Raw genomic sequence first — 21,594 nt, forward strand, 5'->3', positions numbered from 1 at the left:
ATCAATTTGATAATTTATTTTATAATGTAAAAAACAACAAAGCAATTTAAGCCGCAAAGAATGTGTTAGCTTTAAAGATTGTTAAGTATTCAAATTTTTCGTCAATGGAGTTTCTGGGTGAAGAATAAAAGAGATGAATATGTTTATAATTTTTTTTAACATTTCTTTTAATATTTTTTTAGTTAAATTGTCACATACAACAAAATGATTGGCTAAGAGAGTTTCTTTTCTTTTTTTTTGACTGTTGGAGTAATTTGAGTAACACGGATAGTTTAGGTAACATAAATTCAGGGACCAATTTAAGAAAACGAATATAGTTTAGGTCCCATTTTGTTGTTTAAGCCTAATTAATAATAAATCCTAAAACCCTAATAAGAAACAAGCTTTTGGTTCTTTTCGCAACTGACTAAAATCCAGAAAATAAATTCTCTAATTGGCAATCCCTCTTAAAGAGAAAATTATTTTTCTATCGAATTCTTCGCTGTGGAAGTGAAACCGAGTGAGTGAGTTCAAAGTATTTATTGTTTTTGTGTGTGTTGTTATGCTCCTTTGGGCTTTTCCTTCCATTTGATTAGCTTTGTGTTCCCCTGTGGATTTATAGCAATGGTGGGACTTTCTGTTGGAGAAAAGCATTTCATACAAGGTGGAATTGCTCAAGACCTTCGTTCAGATGGTCGAAAAAGGCTAACTTACCGACCCATATATGTTGAAACTGGAGTGATTCCTCAGGTGTGGAATCTTCTTCTAATTACTTTCAACCCCATCAACAATTTTTCTGCTTTTATATGAATTTTCATTGAAGGGTATTGTAACAGGCACATGGTTCGGCTAGAGTTAGGCTTGGTGCAACTGATGTTATTGCCAGTGTTAAGGTATTTCTTCATTAAATGCCGAATTTTTTTTCCTTGTTTCCTTCTTGTCTTAGATGTATGGTAATATGATTTTACTAATTTATGTTTTTGCAGGCTGAACTTGGAAAACCAAGTGCATTGCAACCTGACAAAGGGAAGATTGCTATATATGTTGATTGTAGTCCAACTGCGGCACCAATGTTTGAGGTGGTTTTTGCTTTACCCTCGAAATCCTTCCTTTTGTTGATTCTATTGGTTGAATTCACATGAATACTTTCAAATTTCTTCATTTGATTTCCTTATTAATAATATATTTTTTTAAAGAGTTTCCTTGCTAATGTTAGTTAAGATATTATTGTGGATTTGTTTACACGGTAATAATGGGTAGAAGAGTGAAAAAATTTCTAGTTTCATGACCATGCATGCTTAAACATCCATGTATTTAATTATTAACTGTCTTCCTTGGAGAACATGATCTTTATGAAGAGTTTTAAATGGCTAGTTACTTTTGGAGTGGTTATATGTTAAATGCAACTCTCTCTTTGTTGGACAGTTTGACTTGTGAAATATGAATCCCACTTTTGGTGTGTGGGTGAGTGAGTTCCCTGTTGTCTTTGGTTAAAAGAATATGGGTATCTGTAATGTAGGACTAACATTGTTCTAGTCTTTATGCTCTTCCTTTTCCTCTATGTACTGGCTACTATGTAGTCATGACTTAACCGTGTTTGTCTGTCTTTAATCCTCCATTATGTTATTCATAATCCATTACTCACTTCATTTTATTTGTAAATTCTCATATTTCATTTCGCACAGGGTAGAGGGGGTGAGGAGTTGTCAACTGAGCTATCAGTTGCCTTGCAACGGTGCCTCTTGGGTGGTAAAAGTGGAGCAGGTAGACGTTCTCACGAATGGTTAATCTCCTGTACTTGATTGTTATTTCTCTTTAGTTTGAGAAAGTAATTATCTAAATCCATCAATTCCAGGAGCTGGAATTGATCCCACATCTCTGGTGGTTGTGGAAGGAAAAGTGTGTTGGGATCTCTATATTGATGGTCTCGTTATTAGTTCAGATGGGAATTTGCTAGATGCCCTTGCTGCTGCCATTAAGGTATTTTACTTATTAGGCATTGTATTCTTCTCTTCTCTTCTCTTGATTTGGTTGCGACTTGGGTTTAATTATCAAACTAACTGCTAGTATTGAAAAGCAATTTTACATTTTATTAGAGGAAATGGGTTCGGAATCATTCATGCTCAATTTGAGTCTGTCTTCTCTAGTTATGTTGTCAAATACAGTAGAAACCTGCTTGATAATCAACTCCTATATTTATTGGTATATGGCATGCTGGGGTGTCCATTTTTGCATCAATTCATGGTTTCATGTAAAATTTCCATGAGCCATGTACTCATGACGTGGCGGGTTTACATAAGTGCTTCATTTAAGTTATATATTAAGTAAAATAGCTTTTTGCCCCGAAACTAAGGAAAGTTCTTTCGCACTTTTGGTTAGTGTACTTTGAAACATATTGTGATTGTACTGGTTCTCGAAACTTGAAATGAACTAGTCAAAATGTTTTGTTTTTTTTTTTGCAAAGGCTGCTTTAAGCAATACCGGCATCCCTAAGGTCGATGTTGCAGTGGAGACAAGAAGTGATGAACAACCTGAAGTCAACATAAGTGATGAAGAGTTTCTACAGTTTGACACATCTGGAATCCCTGTCATAGTTACTCTAACAAAGGTAATTCCAAACTCATAATTGTCGACAAACTGTTTAAAACTATTATACTATATCATTACATTCATTAGGTGGGGAGGCACTATATCGTTGATGCTACATCGGAAGAGGAATCACAAATGAGCTCGGCTGTTTCGATTTCTGTTAACCGAAAAGGACACATTTGTGGGCTTACGAAACGTGGGGGTGTTGGCCTAGACCCGAGTATTATTCTTGACATGATTTCTGTAGCAAAACATGTAAGTGAACAGCTAATAAACAAGTTGGATTCTGAGATTGCTGCTGCTGAGGCAAGTGAAGAGGAATCATGACTTCTTTTAAAGGCTTGTTAGAGGACTTTTTCCTTTCTAGATCCAGAGAGATGATTTTGGAATCTATTGTGTAATATTACTAATTATTTATTTATTTATGACTCAATTCAATCAAAATTACTAATTATTTATGATATTAATTCTATTCCTATAATTAATTGTTTTAAAATTGTAAGATAAGGAAGAGAATAATATATCAACCAATAAGCTTTATTTGGATGCTTTTTAGGTATTTTTAATGATTTTGGGGCCATGATTAAATTGTATATTTTACAATTGTAAAGGGTTAAATTAATTTTTATAATTTTTAGTGTCAAAGTGCAATTTTATCATTATTAATTTAAAATTTTATAAATTATGAAAATCTTAAATTAAAAATTTATCATTTTAGGGGGTCATGGCCTCTTGGGTCTCATAGTGGCTCCGTTACTGGGAGGGTTTGATTGATAATATTTGGGTGCAGATAATATAATTTTATTTGTAGATTGAATAAGGGATTTTGAATTTGAATCTATTATTTGTTTATATTTCTTTTAAAAAATATTATTGTTAATAGAAACTATCAACAATAAATATGACACATAGTACGAATGATAAATAAGATATTATAAACTAATACTCAAATGTCATGTTTGTAAAATAATTCTAATAGAGAGGAGAAAGAGAAACTAACAGTAACCGCAATAGTGATGTAAAATAATTCTAATAGAGAGGAGAAAGAGAAACTAACAGTAACCGCAATAGTGAAAGAATTCATAATCTAACTAGAGTTGTATCACTTTAATCAAACCGTTAAAAATTGTATCTTAGTCTTTCCATCGTTAGATTAACCTAACAATGAACTCTAATTAATCAAAAAGCTACTGTTAAGAGCCCCAAGAGACCCGCTCCATCAATTATGCATAAAAAGCCTAATCTTAAATGATCTATCCTCCCCTTATCAGCTTGGATTCCAATTTTATAAACACTATCACTATGCTCTATCGTGATAAGGCCATCTAAGAACGTTATAAAAAAAAGCTTAATTTATAAACACTAAAATTGAACTTAAACCACTGCTGCTTTGAGAAAAAAACAAAGTGAACAAAATAAAACTATGAAAACATGGACAAAAAACACGATACCATAAACTAAATTAAAAATGACAAAACACTATTAAATAGGCCGCAACCAAAAATATGAACACCTAAATAAGTTAAAGTTCATATTTTTTTGTTATAACTTTTATAAATAAGCATATTATAACACTATAAGAAATAAATTGTTTTTTCTGTAATATATTTTTTACCACAGCTTTAGAAATTTTTAAGAGTTAAATAATATTATTTTTGTTATAACTTTATAAAATATACATAAATTAATATTTTTATAATATAAACTTTTAAGATTTATAATGTAATTTTAGAAACTTTTTGTTCTAACCATCCCAAACACTCATACATATTTATACTTATAATATAATTTTCATAAAACACTGTATAAAAAAATTGTTAAAGTTAAATCATGTACAAGTGTTTGAAAAGTCATGTAATTATATTTGGGTGTAAATACATATGTAATTATTCTAATTCTCACATTCCTCCTAAGAATTAAAAAGTATAATCCGAGTGCTTCAATTACACCAAATTCAGTGAAATCCACCATACCTCCCTTGTGTATTTATAAACAATTACACGCAAATTCTATTATTAAATAGCTTTTCAAATACTACCTAAAACCTAAATGTGTAAAATCAAATCAAAATTTCATGTAAACATATAAATCACAATTCAAGTTTTATGTATATAATTATACCAAATCAAAGTTCATGTATATTAAATTACACATTAAACCAAAGTTACATATAAATTTGATATTTATCCCTTTATTATAAAACATTATCATATAGCTATATTTATTATTAATATCTTTTTAGTTATAAACTGAGTTTTTCAGATTTTGGACTAATCTCAAACTTAGATCTTTATGAGCTTAGGCTCACATCGGTCTCGAACTCAAATTATTTTTGTACTCGAGCTTTCTCAAGCTCAGGTTTTTTAGAGCACAAATTTTCTCAGATTCAGATTATTTTAAGCTTGAATCGATACAGGTGAGTTTTCGAGTCCGGCTTGGGTCTGTTCTGCCAGGGGAGAATGATCTCAAAACCAAACAAATATAAAGCTGATTCACTTAAGATTCAGTTTGATGAATCAAATATAAACAAACTTCCATTAGTCTAAGACGTTTGAACAGAAACACTAAGCCTCAACACTCAACAATATGATCTTCCATCACATTTTTCTCTTTGAAATAATCCCTGAAAGATTAAAGCATAGTCTTCAATTTTCAGCTTAAGTTTGTTTAGGGTACATACTTACCTTGTCGACAGATCTGAAATGTTTGTTCATCTTCATCACATTACAGTCATACTATCCCCAAATCACTCTCATGACACCAAAAACAATCATCTCCATTGAATGGTCCTGGCTGTAAAATCAAATAAATACAATATAGATGGATAGATACACTGGCAGGGCACAACAATTTTCGTCTGACCAAACACTTCACATTTTCAGCCTCACTGCCCAGTACGCCATAATTATGATTTTCTGTTGTTGTTGGAGAGAAATATTGGGAAACAAAAACCTCCTAAAAGCCAACACACATTCGAACGAGTTAACCGATTGTCTCAAAGAATGTTTCAACCAATGAATGACCATTGACCATTTTTGTCGTCCCAATAATCAGATCATATGCCATTCCTTCCTGCAGCAGAGAGGTACCGATATGAAGGAAACTAACTTACAATAAGGTGAAATGGACAATATCAGAGAACTGGTTGGATCAATAAACCTACTTTAACAAGATAGAAATCCAAAAGATGAATATTTTAAGAAAATAATTAATGCCAGGAAATAACAAATAATGAAATACGGTTGATCAATGTTGTTTTTTTCTTAAATTCCTTAGAAACGCTATCTCTGAGCATATATCCCCAGAGACTCCCATGCCACAAATCCAAAATTACACTAAACAGCTTCCCACTGTACCTGAAAATTATTCCTTTCAACGAAGTAACAACCTATGTTGATCAGATTCTTTAGCTTTATTTAAGTACGAGTCCGATACCCATGTTTGATACAAAGTAGGACATGGGTATGAAGATATGACCAAAGACTCCAAATCCATGAAAAAGCTTAAAATTTTGAACATACACAGTCCAACACATACAATCCTGGTGAGAGTAGGTAATGACCGTTTAATTGCACGATATATTAGCAAAACCTGTACAACAGTGAACATACCATATACACAAAAGAAGCAACATACCTGGGCACTGAGAAATCTGAGAGCAGCAATTTCTGCAAATGTTACCCCTCCAACAAAGACAACAAGTACCAGGCAGCGCCTCCCATCTGCTATTCTGCAATAACTCAAGGAGTCAGCCAAGAAACATAAGCTTTTCTGTAAACAAAAAGAATAAGATTGTTGTTCCCTATTTATAGGGGTCAATAAAGAAATACAGCATAAATGTTAAAACTGAAAAGTCCGTGCAGTGGAGCTTTAAGTAACTACAGAAACGACCATCTCTGCCTATCATTACAGCAATTTTCTAAACTAAAAAGGAAAAGTCACAAGTTTACTGCCCTAGCCACTGTCATTGTCTTCTATCATTGTTTTACCTGGTTATTCTGGTTGTTTGGACAATTAACTGAGGAAGGAGTCTCTTTACCAAAATAAATTCCAACACAAACATCTGAGTGAAATTATTTAATGGTTTGTATAGCACTCAAATTATGAGACATACAAAAGGAGAAAATTTACTTACTTGTCTAAGCCATTTGAAGCACCCTGCAATGTGGCAAATGAGGGACTGCTAGCAAAGCCAAGCTATAAAAATAAACATGCTATCATAGTAAGTAAAAATATATCCAAAGAACAATATAATTTGAGAGTCAAGTTTTGATGCACAGAAGTCAAGGGTTATTCTTAAGAGAATTCCAGAGAAATGTCGTCCCATATTTGAAACAGCAAAACATCAGATAAAAGAAACAAACAAAAAAGTAGAAAGTAAAATAAACTACTCCCAGAGGTCTACTGACCCTTTTTGTTTCTGTATGCGGCCCAGGCAACAGCTTCAAAATTTCTTCCATTGCACGCCTGTAAGGCCATATTATTAATATATATATATAAATTCAGAAATAGAAGCAGCAGGGGTTTGATTAACATTCCTGCCTAGTTAAACCACTTGGCTGGTAAACCAAAATAACAAAAGAAATTCAGGCAATAAACAATAAAAACCTTCTTTCCCTTGGGGCTGTTTCACTAATTAGTCTGGCTATTGCTTAGGACCTATTTAGTCTGCTATTGGATTTATGGCCTGCTTTTTATAAACTTATCAACTTATCTGCTATTGATTTAAGGCCTAATTTATATAAATTTGCTCTGCATTACAACTTCCTAATGATTACAAAGTGCAGAGCAAGATTGTGTAAAATCTTAGTACACCATTGCACACCAAAAAAAGGTACACAAAACTGCTCTATTTGTAAAGTGAGAGAATGCTTGAGAAAGTCATAAAATTAACTGGAGCTTAAAGATAGAAGATAGGGAGACCACTTCAAAGAGACTACCACATCTTTGCAGATGAAAGAGTAAGGATAAAATTCTTTTGCATAAACACAAAAAGGACTGGCATATGTTTGCATAAACACAAAAAGGACTGTCATATGTAAGAGTAAAAGCATTGACACTGACAACTATACATGCCCCCTAACCAATTCAAACTCGGATCCTAAGGCCAACAATTCAATCTCATTAAAGTTCCCAGATCTGGACCTAAGGCCTCAAACTGCTTCATCCTTATCGCCCAACTATAACATTGCTTGACTTGGGCTGGGAACTCAAAAAGGAATTGACCTTGAGCCTCCTAATTTAAGTCAACCTTTTCCATTTAGAACAAGCTATAGCCACCAGGAAAGAATTAAAATCAAATTTGTTCTCACTGAGAAAGCAAACTGACAGCATTCCATATCTAGATCACATACAATAATTAGAATGAAACTCAATAGATTTAACTCACCATCCAGATCGAACTGCATGCTGCACAAGGCGAATACTAAGAGGTGCATATCCAGAAAAGACATAGGCTATGTCATTAGGACTGTTGCATCAAAAAATAACTTCTTAATTAGGAAGCAAAAGAGAATGATTAACTGCTTCAAAGTACAACAGTATGCTTGAGATTAAAATGTTGATATGGGACATACAATAAAATCTATCATCATATCATGCTACAAGTCGCTCTTGCAAAGTTTGTTCGGACAGAAGGAAAAGAGAAAGATATGGAGGCAATTGTACAAAGAAAGAAAAGGGAAAAGAAGACAGAATTTCTTTATAGAAGATACAAACTCATCCATCTCCTTTTCTTGAGGGGGTTGGGGGAGGAGGGTGAGGGTGAGGTTTCTAGAATTAAAAACTGACCATAATTAACATACAGATGATATGGTGACAGATAACAATCAAGGCTCAGCTAGACACGAGCAATAACTAACCTCTAACACTAAAATAAATATACAGCAAACATTATAGAGAAAAAATGAATCGTGAAAACAAGAAAATACTAACAACAATAACACAGAATTTCTTGATAAAAATGAAATTTCATCCATCTCTCTTTTCTTTTCTTTTTTTTTTTTTTTTGGGTGGGGGGTGGGGTTTCAAAAACATACAGATGATAAGGTGACTAATACCAATCAAGGCTCACTAGGTGCAGTAATTAACCTCAAACATTGGAATGAGTACATAGCAATTATTATACAGTTCAATTATGAGAAAAGGTTGCATCAGTGAGAAGAAAATACTTTGCAGTGTCAGTATCCTCAACTACAAGTTGCAAAGCACGTTTGACTGTCAACCAATTGCTTTTTGACTCCTGCAAGAGTCAAATGTAAAACAATTGACTAAATAAGTGTCAACAGAAGCCATAGACTAGTACACAAACTGAAGGAAATGATTGATTATGCACTCTTTTTATACCTGCTTCTTCAACAATCCAGCCTTTTCTAAATTATTTAATGTAGCCATATGCTCAAATCCATAACTGTGGAGAAGCTCCCTCCTAAACCACGAATTCAAAAAATATTAAATAACCAAATCAATATGTCAGAAAAAAAATAAGCTGTTAATTTGTAAAAAGTCAGGAGTCAAAAACTAGCATACAAAATCAACATAAAGAAGAAAAACAACACTAAAAGATAATTCTCCAGAGTAAACACTGCTTGCCTCAAATAGTCAAAATGCTTTTTGGGCAGCCCTGAATTTGTAACAGAAAATAGGATGAGAAGACGCAAGACATTGACAAGAGGCTCCTGCTTATGGATCATTTCTTCAATGTAATCAAAGCAACTGCATTAATAGACCAGAAACAAATGCTTAGAAACTAGGGTTGGGGGGACTCGAAGTTTGATACTATTTTTCAAGAGAACGAATCAGGCAGCTGCAATTTGCTAACAATAATGGAGAATAACTTTGTTCGCCTCAAAATGCTATGAGCAGGCAGTAATAGTTGAATTACATAACAAAAAACTGCAAGGACACTTTAAGTTCATGAGATTAGTAGGTGAAGCATGTTAGACTTACATGTCATAGCTTGAGGCCTCAATAATTGTGTGCTCCATGTCAAGTTTTGCAAGAAAAGATGGCTTTGATGTGAATGTTGACAGATGTTGTGCAAGATTTATGTGTCTCTGAAGCAATAATCAGCAGTAAATTACAACCTAAAACTCATCCAGACCACTTTCCAGGAAGCCAGTGCAAATCCTAATAAGCAAAAACCAAAGAACCCTACTTACGGTCATTTCAGGTAATGAGTTCAGCTTCTTGACGAAATCCTTTAGCTCAGAAACTGTTTGGTTCTGTACACATTTAACTAATTAAAAAAAGGAATTATACAAACTTAAGAATGTTCAACTGTCTGAGAAGGGAACGATTTCAACCACTCAGTCATCCACAAAATACGATACATTAGAAGTGAAGACAATGTATAAGAGCTCAACAGATAAGTTACTCATCCACAAACCATTTAAATAGTCTTTCCATGCACATATCACTTTTCTAAAATCACCACAGGAAACTTAAATAGTGAGTTAAAAACTGTTTTCACTAGGCTTCTGACTATGACGCATAATCAGGTTTTGACATTATGCATTACATATGAGGCATGAGAAATGTTCAGGTCCATATTCACTTACAGTAGTAGTCATCTCAGTGTAATCCTGTTTCATGGATGTTGCTTTCTGCCTAAGAACCTGCAGTCAGATGGCAACTAAGCAGAGAAACTTGGAAGTGACGTTAACTTTGGGGTAATGAGAATTGGAAAGCAAGAATGTGAGATTAAGATAGGTCAACCTGGACAACAACTTCAAAATTGAGATCTCGTATCTCCTTGAACAGCTTGTCACTAAAAGTTAAAATAAGCATCAGAAAGAGGAAAACAAGGGAGAAGGCAATAAACAAAAGGATGCTTAACATTCGGCTCAAAGGTTTTTTCTTTTATTTGTGAAGACAGATCAGAGTTTTGACTGAGGCCAATATGAGTCAATTTTCTCATTATGCTTCAAGATAAATACAAAGGAGAATAGAAACCTTAATCAAATAGCCACCAAATTAAAATATTCATGTCTGTTTTACCCACTCAAAGGCATAAATTACTTGTCCAATGCAACAAAGGCACAGATATAAGAACCTTACAGTAAAAGCCATATCCAACCATGATCATACATCAAAACAGGCAAAACCACAATGTATATAAGAATCAGAGTACTATTATAACTAATCAGTTAAATAGATCAACTGGAGGCTAACTTTACCTTGAATTAAGTGGGACCTTCATCTTTTTTCCCTCTTGTTGAACACCCATTATAGATGAATCCAGCTCCACAGAACCATTATTGATGCGCAAGAACTGCAATGAAAAAATTAAGAGACAGCATTACCAAATACAACTAAGAGAAAAAAAATCTTAAAATGGTTCTTTTCCTCTAAGAAAAATAGAAATGTTGATTGCCTTAAAAGAGTTCAGTATTACAATTTCGATTAGAAAACCTCTTTTGTTAGTTATATTCCTATCTAACCAACCTATTCAGATACCCAGGGCCCGTTCTAGCTCTCATGACTTATAATACTAAACAGAGTCAAAAACAGCCAACAGAATGGGAAGTAGAAGAGGTTTTAGCAAAGACCATGAGAGCTTGAATTTTGTAGTTACATTTCCAGGACCAGTTGTTAGTCGCATAAGTGGCATTCCTGCTTTTCCCGGCAATTTATGCCGCCAATATGCCACCCCATGAGAATATTTTATTTGAAAAAACTAACTGAACTAGTTTGCAGTTAGCAGAAAATATTATAATGAAGATGGCACTAGCCCTTTGGATAGATACTTCATAAAGCAACTCAATTTCAAATTTAATCTCCACACATAGACTGATCTATCTGATAAACACGAAAAAGATGCTTTGCAAAGAAAATACATAACAACATTTAACTGTAATACTGCCACTGCTTGCATCAGCTTACCTCATCGAGTAGCCCTTCATATGTTAGCTGTGAACACATAGGAGTAACCATATCCACCTGTAAGTAAGCAGTACAAAATTTAAAGTTATAACAACTATTGTTTATTTTTGCAGTCAACTTCACTATCAAATGAGAGAGAAAAAGGGAACAAACCATGTATACTTTGAGCTGACATGAAGAATTTCACAATTTGATTTAGTAAATTATTAGCGGTATGCTGAGCATTTAGGTTTTAATCAAATAATAAATTTGTAGCTCTCCTTAAAACAGCCTTAGTAACTGTCTTGCATCATCTTGATGACAATAATCTAGAAAACAAATTACTAAGTGCACTGAAAAGCAAAACTCACCTCCCTATCTATGAGGATGAGAGTGTTAATCTCTGATAAAGCCATCTGAAGAACCAAAAGAAATAGGAGGCCACAAGTCATTCATAAATACATGAAAGCAAAAGCATTAATGCTAATTTGGATGGGGAAAAGGTTTTAAAGGGGTTCATAATTACATCAGATGAATTCATGGGCTCCTCTGTGTGCATGCGATCCAAAATATCTGAGACAAGAACAGATGCTTTGCCTTTTGCACGCACATTTGGTATAACTCCAAAAGTAGACTGCAATATGTATAAATTTTAAGATTAATTCAGGAAAAAAAAAATTAATTTAGAACAATAGAACTTTATGAAATTAGCAAATCCTTAATCATGTGATAAGCTAATTAACTTATTTTTATAAATTATAGATATCTCATCAACCTCATCTATCCCAAATGAATAACAAGAGTAGCCCTAACCTCAAGCTTGTGAATGGCTTTAGCAATATGCCAAAGTGAGCCTGTATCACCATCAACCTGACATTGCTACAACGAAGAAACACGAACATAAAGAATTGGTTCAAATTCTTTAGAACCACAAGATGAATATAGTGGGTGGAAAAAGAAGGCATATTTTCCATACTTTGTAAGCAAGATCCAGTTCAAATGACAATATGTCTTCATCCACAGGAACTATATACAACGGATACTCCCCTATGGTTATCAAGTGATGCACTTTTTCCTCCTCAAGGATCTGCAGAGTGATCAAAATTATTTATGGTGTTTGGGAAAACAATACACACACATTAGGAGCTTAATAGGGATGCTTACTCTCTCGCATTGAATTTCACGGCGAGGAACAAAATAGATATAGTACTCTCTTTGAAGTCCTTTCGAGATATCATCATGCACATGAGAAGATATGGATTTCATCAAGTCACGCTGAGAAGGAACGAGATAAACCACTTTGGTGCAATCAGTCTGAACTGGCTCGGCTGAAAGATGTCGCAATTCAATCCCATATTCCTGAAGTCAACAAGACATCCATAATCATAAACTTAGTAACACCAGTACATTGTTTCCAACCATATAACTATTCAGTTATGTATAAAATGAATCATCCAGGCATATCATCTTCTTTTAAAATTTAGGTATGCATGGAAACAAGCTGAAAATAGAACTTTTTCAACACAACAACCTTTACTGCTTCAATAGATATTGTAATGGCAGAACTTTAGTAGAATAGTACAACTTTCTTATAGAACTTAACTGAAACAGTGGCATCTTTAAGCATTTACAGTTTCAAGAAGAAAAAACAAGTGAATTACCTTGAGAAGAGATGTTTGGATAATCAAAGAGAGGGAACCACCAAGTTTCGGTTCAATAACCAAACACTTCTTTCCTCGAATCTAATTTCATCAAAAATAATAATCAATAAAATCCAAACGAAATGTCCGCTAAACTAAGCTTCATGCAACAAAATCATTTTAATTTTCCCGAGCTTTCTCGGCAACCAAGCAGTAGTCAGTTGGGGAAAAAAAGATGAAATGCTAATCAATTTTAAAATGACGAATTACATCTTTGAGGATTTTAACAAGATCTTTCTGCGACTGTTCCCTGAAAAATAATAATTATAATAATAAATCAGAATCAGTGACTACAAATTCAAACGAAATTGAAGGAATTAAGGAGATTAAGCGATTGAATATTATACCTGAGAGACTTGAGATTCAGAGGAGAGTTGTCTAAATTTGGAATCTGAGCCATTTTCAGTTCAGAAAAAAAAAATATTTTGCTTTTCTCTGCAGAGTGCAGAGGAGAAAATCAGAAATTAAGTTCGTAAAAAGATAGTTAAATTTATGGTTCAAATATGAACAAGGTCCCTATACTCTTTCGAAATTTAAATTTAATCCCACGTATACACTTAAGGTTTCTAGCGGGTTTGGGGAGTGTTACTTTACAAGCAGCAGAAACTATGATTTTTTAATTTGGTTAAATGAGGTTTGATGGGAGAGTGACTCTCCCAACTAATCAATTTTCCGTTAAACGAGGTTCCATAAAAATTGGTATAATAATAATTGAGTCCTCAACTTTTACATTTTGTTTCAATTTAGTTATAATTTCAAAAAAAATTAACCCTCGGCATTAAAAATTATCTCAATTTAAACCTCAACATTAAAATTTTCTTCCAGTATTGGAATCCTCTGGGAAGATAAAATTGTTGCTTACTTTGACATACTTATTTCACAACTTTGAAATTTATATCCTAAAGATACGATCATGTGGAGTTGATGATATGACAAAGCTGGTTTACTTGGATGAACCTGAAGTCCTTCAAAATTTAAGATGGATGTTCACCTTATTCTTTCAATGTATAATTTTTCGTGAAATGGATGCATGTTTTGCATTCTTTGCGGTAACATGTAACATTCATTTAGATTTGTGTGACAATAAATTGAACGTTGTGATATCTGAGTGACTATGTTTAACAACTTCTAAAATTTTCAAATATATATTTTTAGAAATTAGACCAATTTGAAATAATTTGCAATGTTGAGGGTTAATTTTTTAAAACTATGACTAAATTGACTCAAACTCGATATGTAAAAGTTGAGAGCTAAATTTATTATTATACTAATTTTTATCACTCTCCAAGGACCAAAAAAAAAACTCAATTAATTGGGTGACCAATTTAAAAGAATTCATAGTTGGGGACCAAAAAAAAATGAACCTATAGTTGAATGATTTATGGTGTAGTTTACCGATTTTAGAAAGTTTAAATAGAAAGCAAAAGATTTTCCAGGATGGAAATTTTATTTTTTGTTAGAAAAATGTTTGCAAATTCCAACTCAGCAACTTTAACAAAAATAAATAAACAAAGTTGGTGATTAGACCAACATTTTCAGATCTAAAAAAGTAATTCTCACAATGCTAGAATTATAATTGTTGTGTAACACCTTGCTACACAGTCCAATCGTCAGGTTCGAGTTACAATGTGTCATATTCATTGTCGAAGCAACTATGGTCAAATTATATTCAATTACAAACTGTTAAACATTCAAATGTAACTAAAACAAGTGTATAAAACGATACATAATCATTTTCAGATCTTATACGAGCTAATGAAAACTCTTTTGTTAACCTGAGATTGAAATAGGACCAAATTGTAAGGATTCTAAAGTTTTGGGTTGACGCCGAGACGCCAGGGGTTCCTTTTCGCGACGCAATTCTCTATTTGGTGCTCGTTGTGACCTTGAAGCAATGATGTCGCCACATGAACTTTGCTTTATTTCTCATCGTAATGGCAAAGGTTAGTCATCGTGACATGACTCATTGTTTTCACAAGAGCCGACTTGTTACAAGTTTGGAAGACTTGAAATCATATTTAAACACATCTCATACTACCATATCAATCACATACCAAAGCATTCAAGATAATTTATGCAAAATTTGGTACTTCCAAGTACCATTAAACTACCAATTTCTAACATCAATTAATTAATCTAACTTATGCCGTTTATATTTCCAAAAACCAACCAAACACACATAAAATTTCATTGCCTTTAACCGCTCCAAATCAACTTTAGAAAACATATTCAAACATGATTTATAAATATTTACATTAGATCACAACTTGACAACCTAACCTTTGAGACATTAAACCAAAATATATTTAGGTACATGTCAAAGAACCAAAATGAACCATTTTATAAAAACATTGTTGGGTCAGAAACAATAGTCTGGGTGTTGGCCTCAAGTTCCAGGGTTTTGAAAATCACCTGAACCTGTGCACGAAGAAAAACAAATCATACACTAAGCAATAGGGCTCAATGGTACCTTTATGATTTAAGAGATTACAAATTAGTATAAAAGCATGACAATAAATATGTGAATCACACTGTAACTTGTATAAGTTCATATATGTATATATATATATAAGTGTGCATATCCCATTAAGGAACCTAATTTGCTTAACATTTCAACATTATCATCAAATTTATACTTTTGCTACTCACCTTTCAATTTCATACATAACAAAGGCATTATTTTAATCAACTAGTCATGACCTATTTCATTACTTACCTTATACTTTCTAGTCAATCCGTTTCTAGAGTCTACCAACTCATTCACATTCGTTTCAAACCCTAAGGTGCTCTATCATCAAAGCTCACGTCACTTGTCGTCGGCTCTCGCCTTTCCTCTCCCTCTCGACTATCATATGTCGTATTTAGCTACAAATAATAATTCAATAATAATAAAATATCAAATTCCAACCAAATCAAAATTAAATACAAAATCTCACACATTTTACAATTTAGTCCCTAAAACTTGGACAAGCATAACTTCCAATTCAAGGTCTCGAATTAAAATTTGATTTCACCAAAACTTATTAGGGACCCTCTATTTTCTATCCCTATAAAAAATTCTTGACATTTTTTTCATTTTATTCAATTTGGTCCCTAATGTATACCAAATTAGGAAAATTTTCAAGTTTTGGTACCAACTGGACCAAAAAAAGTTGAAATACCAAATTAGGAAAAAGTGTCAAGTTCATATACAAAATGTTATATTAAGCCTTTTGAATATATGCATGTATAATCATCTATTATAAAATTTGAGCTAAATCTAGTTCAATATTATAGGCAAGATAATTTCCTTCTCATTTATAAAATATTAATTATATATTTATAAAGTATTGTTGAAAATCATCTCATACATCATTGGTTGAAAATTAAACTCTACAAACAAGTTTAAAGTGTGGCAAGTATTTTATAGGGTGTGCGTCATGTAGAAGATTCCTATGGAAGTAATACAGCTATTACATGAGGATGAAAATGGCACTAAATTGGGAAGACTGATTCAGATTTCGGCTTGCTTGTTTTCTTCTTTTATTATAAAAAAAAAGAGTTAGTATTTGGTATACTAATAGTGTATTTTTTTAACTTCACAAATAGGGTTAAATGTTTTTTGGTTATAGTAGTTTTAAGCAATTTTTTTTAAACCAGATCGGTGGTTGAACTGGTCAAGCCACTAGTTCGTCTGTCCAATCGATTTGATAAAAAATTATGAAAAATATCAATTCAATCGGTCCGTATGGCTCCCACATAACCAGTTCAAAGCCACTCTTCGAACCGTTACCCAGCTGATTCTCAATTCAACCGATCAGTCCGATTCAGTTCAAACAACATTCATTTCAAGTCCAACATTGTGTAAATCATACGTCATTTTTTAAACAAAAAAATTTGTCATGTTTCCAATTTCTTTTATATATTTAATTTTTTTAAATATTTTACTATACATTATAGGACACTTGTCATTACCCCAACCTTGCTTGTGGAGCTTAAAATCTCTATTGACATTATATCAAATATTTTCCCATAAAATAAAAAATTAAATATATAGATAAATGTGACACTTATCACACCTTTAACTCATTTGTAGAATCCAAAATCTCTGCAAGTATATCAAATAATTACCCATTATTGTTTTATCAAATACCAATTAATAAAAAATGATATTAAATGTTTGAAGGCATTATCTTCTTATTTATGGGTTGGTGCCATTAGGTCAGGACTAAAAATTCAAATTTCGAAAAGTACAAAGACTAAAATTGATCAAATTAAAGTACAAGTACTAAATTCACAATTTCCACAAAGTACAGAGGCTAATAGTAGAATTTAACCTTAACCAAATGCCAACAAAGTGAAAAAAAGTTACATACTTCACAGAATGGTTCAGAGAGTCCGTTCACTTGGCCTCACTACCTTTTATTTAATTTATTTTAATTAATACTAAAATTCTATTACACTTGTATGCATGTGAAAATCATATATTTCAAACACAGATTTATATTTGAAAATAACATATAATAAATAATTAAATGTATTATTTGAAATTAATTAATAATAATATAACATGAAATATTTATGATCTTAAAATAAAAATTAAATTGTGAGTAATATGAAATTTAAAATGTAAATACATCGTATTAAAATACTAAATGCACTATAATAGTTTATTATGGTGTTGTTAGCAATCTTACGTTAGTGTCAAGTTGACTTGTGACACCAACTCAATCAACATCATTATTCATATACACAAATATATAAAAATTTAGAACACATATATATAACTTATTAAAGTTTAAAAAATTAAAAATTGCTTTAGTTCAAATGATTAATGAAAAAGTTTTTATGCATGATGTATTTGGTTCAAATCTCATTATGCATAGATTTTTATTAATTTATAAAATGTAAAAAGACAAAAACACTCATATTATTATATAACTTACTTTGCAGATAAAATGATTTTTGGTAGTTCATGATTAACTGAGTTGATGTTTGGGACTCAGTTGATGGGTGATACCAACTCAATAAAAAACTAAATAAATAACATAGATCGATAAATAGAATAGATACTTAAGTGGGGGGTAAAAGTATCACAAATGTATTTTAGCTCTTCTACCGAAAAAATAACTAAATTAGTTCTTGTACGTTAAATAAGTGAGCAAAACAACTCATCTATTAAAATTGCACCATTAAATGTTTGTTTTTGTGTTTATATATAAGGTATAATAACAAATTTAACTCTCAACCTTTACACATTTATTCAACTTGACCTCTACTCTTTTATTGGAAGTAAATTAAATTTTTTGAAACTAATAAAGCTAAATGCTCAAAAAGTCTTAGTAACAAATGAAAAAAATCAATTGAGTCATTTTGAAATTTTAAAATTATTAAAAGAATTATAAAAATAAGTTATAAAGATTATAAATTTCTTATTAAAAATAAGAATATGATCCATTAAAATCTAATGGTTAAAGATTAAAAAAATACCCTACTCCTTTATTAGGTTAATATTGTTATTTTTCATAAAAATTATAATCTTGAAATTTTATAAATTTTCTTATAAATTTTGTCTATGATTTTTATGATTTTTAATAATTTTTAAAATTTAAAAGGCTTAATTGATTTTTTTAAAATTTGTTATTAAGGTCTTTTGACCCATTAGCTTTATTAGTTTTAAAGATTTCCAATTTACTTCCAATAAAATAGTATGAGCCAAATTAAATTAAGGTGTAAATGTTTAAGGTTAAATTTATTATTATACCTTATGGTAGCATTTGGTATGATAGAAAATGGTCACTTTCTTGAGAAATTAATCAGTTGAAACGTGATTCCAATGTTAATTATGTCAATTTTTATTTACTTACCATGAAATTCAACTTTCCATTGAGAGTTACTTTTCCATGAATATGATAAGAGTTACTTTTCCATGAATATGACAATGTGATTCTCATGATAAAATGTGGAAAAATTAGTTACTTTTCCATGTAAATTGGAAAGGAAAAAAATCAAGACAAAGTTAACCCAAATTTATATTAGTTTAGGGTATTAATCTATTAATAGATGTAAAAAAAGAAGAAGAGAAGAAGCTATTGCCTCCTTTCTCCTACTTGATTTTCACCGCTACTTCAATATATTATATCATTTACATTTTATATTTATTATCTGTTATTTTTTTCTCTTTTTTTCGATATATTAATTGAAAATTCAATTTTATTCTAGTTATTATGAATATTTATGAGCGATAGAAAAAAATTAAGGTTTTGGTTTAGTTGTGAGACTGATTTGATTATAACATTTTTGAATGATTTACCTTTGAATTATAATTTGTTGTATACGGTTGAGAATGGTTAAAGTACCTTAGAGGCTCTTGTATTATAGGGATTGGATCAAATTAGTCATTCTATTATTAAATAGAACAATTTAGTTTTATATTATTAAAAAGAATCAAATAAGTCTAAATTGTATCAAAGTTAATATTTACTGTATAAAAAATGTCTTTAAAATTGTAAAAATAGAACGTCGATGATAACAATGTATTGTAAAGAAAAGAAAGAAAAATAGAATGCAAAGAATTTTACGTGGAAATCCTTTTGGGAAAAAGTCACAAGCAGAGGAAGTCCCCCTATCTTGGTCCTTGCACCGCCGATTGTGACCCCAGTCTAGTATTTTGCTTATTGGGGATCTACAATGGGCTGCGACCATCGATCTTCACTCTCGTAAATCCCCCTATTTTGCCACTTGTATTTTATTTTAACAAGAATTTGGGTCACACAACTTCTAACAAATTTTATCATTTTCAATTGGAATTCAATTCCAAAGTAAAAGATTTCATTTATAGAACCACAAAAACTTTAAAGCAATTAATTATGTTTAACGTTAAATGTTAACTCTATTCCAATTTGTCATTATTTGATTTTTAATAGTATAAAGATTAATTTGATCTATTTAATAATAGAGAGACTAATTTGATTAGATCCCTATGATAGAGGGACCTCTTAGATACATTCATTGACTGAGAATTCTATTGGAATGATTTTCGAGAATGAGCAAATGATTGGCAACTCATTTAGAAGTAGAATCGATAAGACAAGTGATTAATCAAATTTCAAAGCAGTTATGTATTATATTCAAGTAAATTATATTTTTTCAATATCCAAAGTAAATCATGTTATATTGGGCTTTGAAAAAATAATGTAAAATTATCGATTACAATTTAATATTAAATATTTAATACAAATATTTGTTAAGAATAAAGTTTATTATAAAAATTAAATTCATGAATATTGTATTTTGTTTAATAATGATAAATTTATAAATTACCATTACATTCTTAAGAAAGTATTTAGTGAACCAAAAGTGACGATGTAACTTTCATGATATTTTAATCAATACCTTCCGATGTATACCAAATGTTGTACCTAAAGAATCACATTCTATTAGAATCATGACATGGAAAAACACCAAAAACCAAAACAAACATTTAACGGTACAATTTCAATAGAGGGGCTATATTGCTCACTAATCTAACCTACATGGACTAATTTACTCAATTTTTTCAATAGAGAGGCTAAAATGTAATCTTGAGTATAGTATAAGGGGTTTTGTTGTACTTTTACCACTTAAGTGGTGACTCACAAGCCACCCGTGCATTCTTTTTGGTGTGTCTTTTTCAAGGACCCACCCATTTCCCTTTGCCTTCCAAATTACTTCAATGTCCTTTCCTTTTGTTTTTTTCGTAACAATAACTTAAGTATAGATCGATTAGTGTAATTTTTATTTTTTCTACAAATGAAAATATGAGGTTAGTTTTATTTTCTATTTTATTGCGGATTAAGTTTTAATTCGATTGGTATGAGCATTCCTGTCAATATAAGAAAACGTGAATTTAAGTGCGCTAAAACAGATTATCCTCTTATTTATTTATAGGCTGGGGAAAAACTATAACTAGTCCTAGATATTATATTAAAAAAATAGAAATGACCAAAATTTATAATCAATTCCATAGAATAATTTATAATTTCCATAACACAATGTACCAAAAATATTTGTAATAATAGTAGTTTATTTAGAAAATGAAAGAATACTAGTAAAATTGTCTATTTTAGGGACCAACTTTTATAGATTTTTATTTTGGGTATTAAAAATAAAAAAATACAAATTAAGCACTGCTAGTTAATAATTATTTTATTTTATTCATTTAATTTTAATAGATTTTTATTTTGATCACATGCTGTTAATTCAATGCTATTGTACACTCTTAATTACCCGACATTAATAACTTTTCTTTTAATTCCTATTTTATCTTTTGAAAAATTAAGTTATATTTTTAGAACTAATTTTAGTTTTTTAAAAAAACAAGAGTTTTATTAAAAAGGTTAAAAATAATAATTTTAAAAGATAAAACAAGATACTAAAATGAAAATTTATTAAAGTTGAGTAAATTAAATGAGTTGAGTTAACAAAATAGCCAAAATAAAAACGA

At 31.1% G+C, this 21,594-nt stretch overlaps 2 protein-coding genes across 4 annotated transcripts; one reads left to right on the forward strand and one right to left on the reverse strand.

Moving 5' to 3' along the window:
* The first annotated feature begins 349 nt into the window (after positions 1-349).
* On the forward strand, positions 350-3,012 carry LOC108458389 (uncharacterized). Of its 3 annotated transcripts, none has more exons than XM_017757762.2 (8): positions 350-499; positions 602-729; positions 816-872; positions 966-1,058; positions 1,665-1,743; positions 1,835-1,959; positions 2,444-2,587; positions 2,656-3,012. In XM_017757762.2, exons 2-8 carry the CDS (start codon positions 604-606, stop codon positions 2,893-2,895), a joined length of 864 nt encoding a protein of 287 aa, XP_017613251.1. In that variant the 5' UTR covers positions 350-499; positions 602-603; the 3' UTR covers positions 2,896-3,012. The 3 variants fall into 3 exon arrangements, with proteins under 3 accessions (XP_017613251.1, XP_017613252.1, XP_052883036.1); XM_017757763.2 differs by having other exon boundaries at positions 358-503; XM_053027076.1 differs by having other exon boundaries at positions 374-514.
* Positions 3,013-5,075: 2,063 nt separating this feature from the next.
* On the reverse strand, positions 5,076-13,704 carry LOC108460783 (vacuolar protein-sorting-associated protein 33 homolog). The gene is made up of 22 exons (XM_017760429.2): positions 13,478-13,704; positions 13,341-13,380; positions 13,092-13,172; positions 12,595-12,789; positions 12,407-12,517; positions 12,244-12,309; positions 11,957-12,064; positions 11,802-11,846; positions 11,452-11,508; positions 10,746-10,840; positions 10,285-10,336; positions 10,128-10,184; positions 9,729-9,791; positions 9,517-9,623; positions 9,160-9,282; positions 8,914-8,995; positions 8,739-8,809; positions 7,958-8,038; positions 6,978-7,035; positions 6,704-6,765; positions 6,205-6,298; positions 5,076-5,640 (listed from the first exon to the last, which is right to left on the reverse strand). The coding sequence occupies exons 1-22, from the start codon at positions 13,528-13,530 to the stop codon at positions 5,551-5,553; spliced, it is 1,791 nt and encodes a 596-aa protein (XP_017615918.1). The 5' UTR covers positions 13,531-13,704; the 3' UTR covers positions 5,076-5,550.
* Between the last annotated feature and the right edge of the window lie 7,890 nt (positions 13,705-21,594).

The sequence above is a fragment of the Gossypium arboreum genome, chromosome 4 (assembly GCF_025698485.1).
Source record: "Gossypium arboreum isolate Shixiya-1 chromosome 4, ASM2569848v2, whole genome shotgun sequence".
Lineage (NCBI taxonomy): Eukaryota > Viridiplantae > Streptophyta > Magnoliopsida > Malvales > Malvaceae > Gossypium > Gossypium arboreum.

What these genes read in the sequence shown, in the direction of transcription:
- LOC108458389 (XM_017757762.2), top strand. Translation starts at nt 604, where the DNA reads ATGGTGGGACTTTCTGTTGGAGAAAAGCATTTCATACAAGGTGGAATT. An exon ending in AAACTGGAGTGATTCCTCAG is followed by an intron (nt 730 to 815) that starts GTGTGGAATCTT and finishes GTATTGTAACAG; the next exon opens with GCACATGGTTCGGCTAGAGT. An exon ending in ATGTTATTGCCAGTGTTAAG is followed by an intron (nt 873 to 965) that starts GTATTTCTTCAT and finishes ATGTTTTTGCAG; the next exon opens with GCTGAACTTGGAAAACCAAG.
- LOC108460783 (XM_017760429.2), bottom strand. Translation starts at nt 13,530, where the DNA reads ATGGCTCAGATTCCAAATTTAGACAACTCTCCTCTGAATCTCAAGTCT. An exon ending in CTGAATCTCAAGTCTCTCAG is followed by an intron (nt 13,381 to 13,477) that starts GTATAATATTCA and finishes ATTATTTTTCAG; the next exon opens with GGAACAGTCGCAGAAAGATC. An exon ending in ACACTGAGATGACTACTACT is followed by an intron (nt 9,792 to 10,127) that starts GTAAGTGAATAT and finishes AAATGTGTACAG; the next exon opens with AACCAAACAGTTTCTGAGCT.